General features: G+C 31.5%; 1 protein-coding gene across 1 annotated transcript in view; it reads left to right on the forward strand.

The window, feature by feature from the left end:
• PRDM12 (PR/SET domain 12) overlaps positions 1-8,536 on the forward strand; it is a 9,461-nt gene extending 925 nt beyond the window's left edge. Inside the window, exons 2-5 of the mRNA XM_053695541.1 lie at positions 1,282-1,472; positions 4,026-4,181; positions 5,646-5,757; positions 7,135-8,536. Of these exons, the coding sequence (XP_053551516.1) occupies positions 1,282-1,472; positions 4,026-4,181; positions 5,646-5,757; positions 7,135-7,520 (845 nt within the window). The 3' untranslated portion in view covers positions 7,521-8,536. The remainder of the gene's footprint in view (positions 1-1,281; positions 1,473-4,025; positions 4,182-5,645; positions 5,758-7,134) is intronic.
• Positions 8,537-11,623: the final 3,087 nt, after the last annotated feature.

The following is an 11,623-nucleotide window of genomic DNA, read 5'->3' on the forward strand; positions in this document are numbered from 1 at the left end:
GTTATTCCTCCACCAGTTGCCAATCCTTTCGCCCTCACCTTCCTCCTCTGCTGATTTTGTCCCCCTTGTCTTGTTTTGTATTGGAGTTTAGCAGGCGTGTAATAGTTACAGACTGGAATAAAAACAAGAAAAGGTTTTAAATTCATTTAGTTAACTTGGGCTTGACCTGTGAAAAAGTTCCCACTTAAACCAACTTAAAAAGAAGGCAGAGGGGATAATGCAAGAATACGCCATTTCTTTAAGATGTCTAAGGTTTTTATTCCTCATACATCAATCTTTGAACAATATCTCTCCCTAGTCTTGGCATCTATGCAAAAGGCATTATACATCTTTTATAGATTCTGTTCCTTTCTTAATTTACCATGAAAGCTAATTCTATTTGCATTCACAATATGTCAGCCACCTAATCCTTCTATTTTGTTCAAGAAATTCCTCTGCCTTTATAGACTTGTCCTCTCTACATGCATCAAAAATGTATAACTACAGCATTCTTAGGACCTAATGAATTTACAACTAGTGATTATATTCTACTTGAGTTTAATGAATGGCTATCAATTTAACAGTGTGACAAATTGGTGGATAGACAGAAAAAAGACACCATTTAACCTCTATCTATAGAACAATTTCCCTGGTTTCTTTCCAACTCCCCAGATACCCTGTTAAATAAATTCAAAAGCACTAAAAGAATATAGTAGAAAGTTAAGAGAAGTTTTGTTGCTTTTTTTGTGTGTGTGGGGGGGGGTATTTTACTCATCTAAAAATATTTTACCTCTGTAGATATTTTGAAATCTAGAAACTATATCTATTTCAATAGTGATGCATTTAAAAGTTGTTTTTTTTGGTTTGTGATATATTTTTTTATATTTCTTGGACAGTATTTATTAAATGCTCCTGCATCTTAAATGTGTTTAGCAATATTATAAAATTAGTAATTGTAGGTATTGTAATTGCCATTATTACAACAATACCAAATGATTTGTTAGAAAAAATAAAGAATGCTGCATAATAACTTTGTTTATGGTGGGGGGGGGGGGGCAATGAAAAAGGGAACATTATTCAAGTATTTTATCCAAATTAAGAAATGAATGGAATAGGAGATCTATTAAAACTACTTTAGAAATAAAATCCTTAGTATTACTTTTTGATTTGTTATTGTATTGTGTTAAAGCACGCAGAAGCTGGTTAGATAGTATCTGTTCTTCAGAGAGAAGTAGGTCTTTAAAGTCATGGTCTAATAGAGTCTTTGGCAAATTACTAATCCTTGACACTATTTCCCCCCAGAGGTCCAAAAGCTCTCCAGCCTGGTGCTTCCTTCAGAAGTGATTATTGCCCAAAGTTCTATTCCTGGAGAGGGACTGGGCATCTTCTCAAAAACTTGGATCAAGGCTGGGACTGAGATGGGGCCCTTTACTGGAAGAGTAATTTCCCCAGAACATGTAGACCTTTGCAAGAACAACAACCTCATGTGGGAAGTAAGTGGCCAACTCTCATAAATATATACATACCTACATACTAAACACACAAAGTCTAAAAATATTTATTTTAATTACTCAACATGGTCTAGAGATTATTTTAATATTGTTCAAACATAAGGACAAACAATTAAAAATATATGTTTAATATCAATATAAAATATAGACTGGAAGCTTAGCTGTGCAGATTGTAGCAAATATATAAATGCAAGTATATCTATGTCCATTTGTTTGTTCATCCACCCAGTTAGTTTTACAAGTTAGTATCACAATTCAAAAAACAATCATACATTCTTATAATTTCCAGCCTTTGTTCAAATCACCAAAGTGCCTGTACATACATACAAACCTAGATGCATCAAACACCTGTAAAACAGTCTGTAGAGTCCAGGTGCTAATCTTTTGCCTTTATCAACCTGATAAGAGTAAACAGAGTTGAATAAAGGAGGTAAGAGAAGAGGCCCTAGGGCAGTAAGAAACCAAATGCATCAGAATTAAGTTAGACAAGATGACAATAATTTATAAAATGTCAATTATCATCACAAAGTAAATATATATATAAAATAGGATGTGTGTGTGTGTGTATATATATATATATATATATATATATATATATATATATATATATATATACTGTATATCTCAATGGATCATAACAATGATGATGAATGAATCCTTCCCTCTTAACACAGCATGGGTCCAAAGAGAACCTTTTGAAGATTAATTGTGTCTTTAGGGAATGGGGTCTTTACCTATCAGCAAATGTATCAAGAAAAGGCATCTAACTAAACCTTCTACATCACTGTCTTTCCTTTTTCCCTTAAAAGGGATAATTTAATTTACAAATATATAGTTACAGAAACAATTACTTTAAACTTTTTTTTTCAATTCTAAAACATTAAAATTATTACATAAAATGTAGGTATATAATAATATGTATTTTGTCAGTTCTGTATTGTAGCAAAGAGCTGCCCAGCATTATATTTTCTGACACTGCTTAACGGGGCATTTCCACAAAGCATTATCAGCTTATCATCCCAATCCATTTCAATCACCTTTGAAGTAAATTTCACACTTAATTAAGCACATCCATTAAAGCTGCAACCAGTAAAATCTATTTAATTAGTAATGTTTTTTTAATTACTTTAACAAAAATGGCAACACAAAGGTAATTATCCATTAATATTGTTAAAACTGTCAAACAGTACTATTGTTTGAAGAAACTTTTGTTCAACATAAAAAAACGAACCCAAAATATTGTGTTAGCAACTTAAAAAAATAATGATCCATGCTCTCCTCAAAAAATAAATAAATAAATAAATAAAATAAATATTTTTTATTTGTAAAAATTAAAATTAATTCACTATTAAATATTGTTTTAGCTTTTTTAAAGTAACTATTGTTCAACATAAAAACCAAAAACCAAAATATTGTGTTAGCAACTTAAAAAAAATGAATGATCCTTGCTCTATACAAAAAAATAAAATAAGTATTTGTTTAATTTGTAAATATTAAAATTAATTAACTATTAAATATTGTTCACATTTGTTTTCAGTATCAATGTGTATTTTCTAAATGTGCTAAATCAGTTTAGATTGAAAGACGCCTACATGTTTAATACATTTATAACCATTTTAGGTCAGTAATTAAAATTATTTTAATAAAGTTTTTTTTCTTTTAAAGTTAAGAATTGGTTTATATTATGAATTATTTTTTTTATTTTTGCATTTTTTAGAATAAAAGACTTACGGTTTATCACATTTGAATTTATTTTAAACATAAATATAGAATTAAAAAAATAAAGCAACAAGAAACTATGTTGTAAAAGGAAAATATACATGTATAGCCTTTATTTAGCATAATTATATTTAATATGTGTTGCTTTTATTAACTGCTATTTTCAATTTTGTTTTGGGAACAAGTAACATCTACTGAAAAGAAAGTTTATAAAATGTTATTTAAATTATATTGAATTGTGTTGTAATACTTGACTTAGAATTGATTTGGATGATTTGTTGTGCATGAAAACACTCTTGAATTAGCATTTTTCTGATATAATGAAATTGAGGTACTGATTGAAGAATCTTTGCTAATTTCGGTATCAGTGATTCTTTGACACTATTAAAAGTAAAACCCTAAAATTACCTCTAGCTAATGAAATTTATTTAGTTTAAGATTAATATAAATACAAAGGCTATGGTTGGAAAAATATTGGAAAATCCTGTTTTTCTTAGACGTTTGTGAGATTTTATAAAGTGCAGCAAATGTCATTTATTAATATTTAAAAAAAAAACATAAAAAATAAAATAATACAAATTCTCCACCAAATAAATTAGAAAATAGCCATTTTTTACCTGTGAGTGAGCATACTACTAACTTGTCAAGAATAGAAAATTATATCCGTGATTTCATTGGTACATTTAATTTTACAGACATATAAGGGTTACTACATTCTGAATTGCCACAGTGAATATGGAGATGTTTTAAGCTATAAAAAACAAACAAACATAAAATATAGAAAATAACCCTGGTTCCTTTCTGTATCCCTTGCAGGTATTTAACGAGGATGGCACTGTGCGCTATTTTATTGATGCCAGCCAAGAAGATCACCGTAGCTGGATGACTTATATTAAGTGTGCACGTAATGAACAAGAACAAAACCTGGAAGTAGTGCAAATTGGGAACAGCATTTTCTACAAAGCCATTGAGGTGAGTTGGAAATATTATATTTTTATATAGTGAATAAGGATTAATAAATATAACAAATGTCAATGAAATCCTATCGATCCTCTCTCATTCATGTTTGAAGAAACAAGAGAGGAAAAACAAAAGGAATAAAAGTACTAGTGAAACTTATTCGAACTGTTTACCATATGGGAAAAAATATTTTTCACGACTACAAAAAAAAAGGCAGTCAAATTTCTATTTAGATCAACCTCCTACTTGTGCTTCATATGAAAGATGACTTTGTACTGTGAGTTGCAAGACTAGAGCAATGTTCTTGTGTCAAAAACATTGAAGGTCAATATGTCTTCCAACAAATGACAGGTTACAGAGAATACCTGAATGAGCAAATCTGTGTTTATGGTTGTTATATTATTATTATTATTGATTTTTTCAGAAAAGTCTGTAGAAAGGTGTGTTTTTTATGGTATCGGTACTTGAAATAATTAGTCAACTAATGAAAGGATTAGTTCCACTAGAGCTTTTTTTACATCAGATTTTTATTTATTTTTATTTTGAAGCAGCATTAGCTTTTTCCCCCCCAGTTTAACCCAACTCTGAGGGCTTTGACACGGTGAACAGAAATATTAATTGAGTGCGCCCCAAGATCAGGTCTCCCCCACCTCTGCCCTTCTCTTTTTTTTTGTGCTGTCCAAGGTCATCTCTTCAATGCATTGTCTCCAGCACACAGCCAAACGGCAGAATGAACTTCTTATTCATTGCTCTGTGTTTATCCTCTCCAGTTTGTTTGTTTAATAAAAGCATGTAAAATAACTTTCTATTCAAGATTGTCCTTGGTAACCAAGGAACTGACAAAGAGTCAAAGGAGAGACAAAGCTAATTCTTTTTTTATCTAATGGAAAAGCAGAACATAGCTCCAATTCATGTGTCATAAAGAAATAGAATTATCTACTTTTGTATGAAAATACACAGCACTCAGACACTTTACAACACAACTGGAGTGTTATGGGCATTACCAGGCGTGAGCCTATATGTGCCGACTTACTTAAATGGCTAAAATGTCATGAGGTTTCTTTTTATTTACTAAACAATTAAAGTCCATAACCAACCATAATGTAGTCATTCCATGCCTTTTTGAAATGAGAATAAAAAATGTGCTTTTTTGTTAAATTGTGGACTTTCATAGAGATTAATGTATGACTATTCAAAATAGAATATTATTTAATAATGGAGGATTATAGTAATCATCCGTTTCATGAAATAGTTCTACATACTGATGAGAAAAAAATGGCGGATGTTGAGGTTTGTATTAGTGCTCTTTATGGTAAATAATGGATGTGTGCATTGATTGTGCTTTTTGTATGGCTTTTGAGGCAAATGCCCTTGAAATAAAAGGCAATCGTAAGATGCCCGCATACACTTTATAGAATATATTTAATGTTTTGTTCTAGAGATATATGTTGCTTAACCTTGTTTTCTTTTTTACAGACAATACCCCCGGATCAGGAATTGTTGGTGTGGTATGGAAATTCACAGAACACTTTCCTTGGTATTCCAGGGGTCCCAGGGATTGAAGATGAGCAGAAGAAGAGTAAGCATGGTGAGATTCCATTTTCAATGTGTCCATTCAATGGTCAAAGGTCAACTGAATATACAGATGATAAAGCTATGAATTACATTACTTAGCAGAGCAGAAATATTTTTGATAAAATAATTATTGACAATACTCGATACTGAAAGTTGCAGTGACTGTGTTCTAAATAAATAATATTTTATTTATTAGATGTATTCCCCTAAAGATAAACTTCTCAGTAAAATTCAAATCCCATGAAAAGTACAATTGTCTCAACTTGATCATCCTGATTATGCGATACAGTAGTAGGTCAATAGTCAGAGTCAAATTCAATGAAAATGCCACTACAAAAAAAAGTTCTTGACATATATTTGTTTTAATCAAGATAAAAATGTATTTCATATATTACCAGAGCATTTTGTGCAAAACGAGACAGAGTTTACAAACATTGTAAACACATTATGAGCTGATGTATGGACTTAGAGGAATGTTTAATAGGCCTTGTTTAAAAGCAGTGAGGTTGTACATTTATTGACATCAACTTTAAAAACAACCTAATACACAAAAACGTCTTTTGACTAAAATATAAGGGAATTAAAACTAGACATGTGCAATTCAGTTCGTATTGATTCGGAAATTCGGCAAATTCGGAGATTCGGATCGAGACGAATTTCCAAATTAAAATACTGCTGAATTTACCGAATAAATCCGAATTAGTTTGGATTTATTTGGTAAATTCGGATGGCCATGGATTACACTAGTATTGTACAGTATATTAGGTTATATCACTCTGCTATGGGTTACACCTAATATACAGTACATAATACTAGTCTAATACACAGCACACATACCGAAATTCCGAACCGAACCGAATCCAGCCAAATTTTTTCTAATCCGAATTAATCCGAAACGAATCCGAAAAGAAATTAATTCAAAGTTTTCTGAATTCGAATCGATCCAAAACGAAATTCGAAAAACTCTGAATCGATCCGAACCGAAACAAATTTTTAGATCATGCACATATCTAATTAAAACTTGTCTTGTTATGTTGTTTCCATGGGAAAAGGAATTCCCCATTATCATTTGTTGAAAAATTCAGTTAAAGCCATGCATTAGATAACATTTTCTGTTACTTTGAATAATATGTTCTGTTTCCTAAATATTTTTGTCTGTTTTAATAAGTTCTTCAGAGGTTTACAGTCGGCGGGGGAGGCATAAATAGAAAGCGGAATAAAAGCAACTTGCTGCAGTTAGAAATTAAAATGAAGTAACAGTGAAGTGCATACAACTTAGAAAATGCAGCAACACATTGTGGTTTTAGTGCAGGAATATGCAATAGAGATGATTTTTCATGCACAAATTTGAAAAGCAATACATGACAACTGGAACGTTTTCTTTTCACAGATGAGTTTCCTGGAATTGATACTTCAGGACCGGTGGTCAGTGGACGCATGCGCTGTGTGATTTGCCACCGAGGCTTTAACTCTCGCAGTAACCTTCGATCTCACATGAGGATTCACACTCTAGACAAGCCTTTTGTCTGTCGTTTCTGCAACAGGCGGTTTAGCCAGTCCTCTACTCTGCGAAACCATGTGCGCCTTCACACAGGAGAACGTCCGTACAAGTGTCAGGTTTGCCAGAGCGCCTACTCACAGCTGGCAGGCCTCCGAGCTCACCAGAAGAGTGCACGTCACCGTCCACCAAATGGCTCCTTGCAAGCTCATTCCCCATCTCTACCAGTAGCACACCCAGCTTCACTGGCACACCACATCCCTACTATGGTGTTGTGAAGAGAGAACTACTGGGGGGACTGTCAAATCTTTACCTTGGGGCAATCACCTTATACCAGATGCTTATCCTATGGGCCCAGCATAGCCTTCCAAATGGTTTTATATGTGTATAAAGGACTAGCCTAGGGGGCAAACTCCCCCTCTCACATCAGGTCTCCTCCGGACTCCTCCTCCACATGCTCTAACTCTGAATCCAACTGACACATGGACACTATGACTGTGTAGTTGGATCTTGAACTAATGCAGGCTTCACACTATGTTATTTATTATTGTCCTTTGTTCCCACTAATTATCTATTTACTTGCAAACATGTTGTCATTTATTTCCAAAAAGTAAAAACAAAATGCATTCTTTGCTACAAGTTTGCCTTGGTGGAGTAAAAATTGTTATCAAGTCATCAGTTGCTAAATCTGTCCCCAGATTGTTGTTAAAGACACAGAGCTCCCCCTAGTGTCAACTTGTCACCATTTATGAGCACATTCTGTGACATAAGTAGAAATAAGAAAATCATTTGCTAAGTTATCCTTAAGGTACAAATGTATCTTTATTATAAAGATTTTTTTTTAATAAGGATAACAATTTTTATTAGCAATACAATATCTAGGAGATCAGCAATTTCATAAATTATTTTCTTAAATGTTCCTTCTTTAAACCCATTTGTGTAACAGCAAAGATAGCACAATTTGCCTATTTTTGCTGATTTTTTTTTTGTATAAAGGAAAATATTAATAATTATATGAATAGATATAAATATATATATATACATATCTATAAACAAATTGAATTAAAATAAATATATTAATTTTAAAAAAATATATATATAGCGTTTTCAAAAATAGTGTTCTACTGCCTGACCGAGTAAAATCTGAGTCACTTTAAATCTGTAAATACATTATGTAAAATATTTGATATCATTATATGATGTTAAATGTAAAATAGTTGTAAGTAATTTGTACCTCTCTGTAACTATCAAATATTCCAAATAAAATAAGGAAGTTTTAATTTGTTACAGCTTATCTCTGTTTACTTGTTTTTTGAGAATTAATGTGTGTGCGTGAATATATGTGGGTTTGTATTTATTGTTTATATATTGATTCTTTTACACAGAACCTTTAACCACCATGCATTATTACATATACTAATATAATATCATACTTATAATTACTGATATGGTCGTTATTACCACTACTTATAACCATGGTTTATGTTTTTTAAATGTAAAGATTATTTTATTATTATTATTAATAATATTAATAATCTGTTCTTAACTGTGGCTCTAAATATAATACATTTAAAGGGACAGTCTACACTAAAATTGTTATTGTTTTAAAAGATAGATAACGCCTTTATTACCCATTCCCCAGCTTTGCACAACCAACATTGTTATATTAATATACCTTATAACATTCAAACCTCTACATTTCTACCTGTTTCTAAGCCACTAAAGACAGCCTCTTATCACATGCTTTTTTTATTAGCTTTTCACAATAGGAGACTGCTAGTTCATGTAGGCCATATAGATAACATTGTGCTCACACAGGAATAATTGGCTAAAATGCAAGTCAATAGATAATAAACAAAAAGTCATGTGATCAGGGGGCTGTCAGAAGAGGCTTAGATACAAGCTAATCACAAAGGTAAAACCGGGGAATGGGTAATAGGGATTATCTATCTTTTTAAACAATAAAAATGTTTGAGTTGACTCCCTTTAAATACGTATAACAATTATTACTATTATTATTAACTATAATATAAATTTTCATCAACTCATGAATCTGAGCAGAAAACTTTTTATGTTAGTATTATAAAATACTAATCTACTACTTATAATAATGATAATAATAATGGTACTACTGTTAACCACACTTCACAGTCATCAACAGTTTGTCTCTAAGCTAAATCTGTTTTCCTTTTTACAATAACATTAGTAGCATTGCATTGCTACTAATACAGTCACTGCTAATTATTAGAATAGCATTTAGCCAAGCTATCAGTAACAGTTTGTCTCTAAGCTAAATCTGTTTTCCTTTTTACAATAACATTAGTAGCATTGCATTGCTACTAATACAGTCACTGCTAATTATTAGAATAGCATTTAGCCAAGCTATCAGTAACAGTTTGTCTCTAAGCTAAATCTGTTTTCCTTTTTACAATAACATTAGTAGCATTGCATTGCTACTAATACAGTCACTGCTAATTATTAGAATAGCATTTAGCCAAGCTATCAGTAAAAGTTTGTCTCTAAGCTAAATCTGTTTTCCTTTTTACAATAACATTAGTAGCATTGCATTGCTACTAATACAGTCACTGCTAATTATTAGAATAGCATTTAGCCAAGCTATCAGTAACAGTTTGTCTCTAAGCTAAATCTGTTTTCCTATTTACAATAACATTAGTAGCATTGCATTGCTACTAATACAGTTACTGCTAATTATTAGAATAGCATTTAGCCAAGCTATCAGTAACAGTTTGTCTCTAAGCTAAATCTGTTTTCCTTTTTACAATAACATTAGTAGCATTGCATTGCTACTAATACAGTCACTGCTAATTATTAGAATAGCATTTAGCCAAGCTATCAGTAACAGTTTGTCTCTAAGCTAAATCTGTTTTCCTTTTTACAATAACATTAGTAGCATTGCATTGCTACTAATACAGTTACTGCTAATTATTAGAATAGCATTTAGCCAAGCTATCAGTAACAGTTTGTCTCTAAGCTAAATCTGTTTTCCTTTTTACAATAACATTAGTAGCATTGCATTGCTACTAATACAGTTACTGCTAATTATTAGAATAGCATTTAGCCAAGCTATCAGTAACAGTTTGTCTCTAAGCTAAATCTGTTTTCCTTTTTACAATAACATTAGTAGCATTGCATTGCTACTAATACAGTCACTGCTAATTATTAGAATAGCATTTAGCCAAGCTATCAGTAACAGTTTGTCTCTAAGCTAAATCTGTTTTCCTATTTACAACAATAACATTAGTAGCATTGCATTGCTACTAATACAGTTACTGCTAATTATTAGAATAGCATTTAGCCAAGCTATCAGTAACAGTTTGTCTCTAAGCTAAATCTGTTTTCCTATTTACAACAATAACATTAGTAGCATTGCATTGCTACTAATACAGTTACTGCTAATTATTAGAATAGCATTTAGCCAAGCTATCAGTAACAGTTTGTCTCTAAGCTAAATCTGTTTTCCTATTTACAATAACATTAGTAGCATTGCATTGCTACTAATACAGTCACTGCTAATTATTAGAATAGCATTTAGCCAAGCTATCAGTAACAGTTTGTCTCTAAGCTAAATCTGTTTTCCTTTTTACAATAACATTAGTAGCATTGCATTGCTACTAATACAGTTACTGCTAATTATTAGAATAGCATTTAGCCAAGCTATCAGTAACAGTTTGTCTCTAAGCTAAATCTGTTTTCCTTTTTACAATAACATTAGTAGCATTGCATTGCTACTAATACAGTTACTGCTAATTATTAGAATAGCATTTAGCCAAGCTATCAGTAACAGTTTGTCTCTAAGCTAAATCTGTTTTCCTATTTACAATAACATTAGTAGCATTGCATTGCTACTAATACAGTTACTGCTAATTATTAGAATAGCATTTAGCCAAGCTATCAGTAACAGTTTGTCTCTAAGCTAATCTGTTTTCCTATTTACAATAACATTAGTAGCATTGCATTGCTACTAATACAGTCACTGCTAATTATTAGAATAGCATTTAGCCAAGCTATCAGTAACAGTTTGTCTCTAAGCTAAATCTGTTTTCCTATTTACAACAATAACATTAGTAGCATTGCATTGCTACTAATACAGTTACTGCTAATTATTAGAATAGCATTTAGCCAAGCTATCAGTAACAGTTTGTCTCTAAGCTAAATCTGTTTTCCTATTTACAACAATAACATTAGTAGCATTGCATTGCTACTAATACAGTTACTGCTAATTATTAGAATAGCATTTAGCCAAGCTATCAGTAACAGTTTGTCTCTAAGCTAAATCTGTTTTCCTTTTTACAATAACATTAGTAGCATTGCATTGCTACTAATACAGTTACTGCTAATTATTAGAATAGCATTTAGCCAA

The sequence above is a fragment of the Bombina bombina genome, chromosome 12 (assembly GCF_027579735.1).
Source record: "Bombina bombina isolate aBomBom1 chromosome 12, aBomBom1.pri, whole genome shotgun sequence".
Lineage (NCBI taxonomy): Eukaryota > Metazoa > Chordata > Amphibia > Anura > Bombinatoridae > Bombina > Bombina bombina.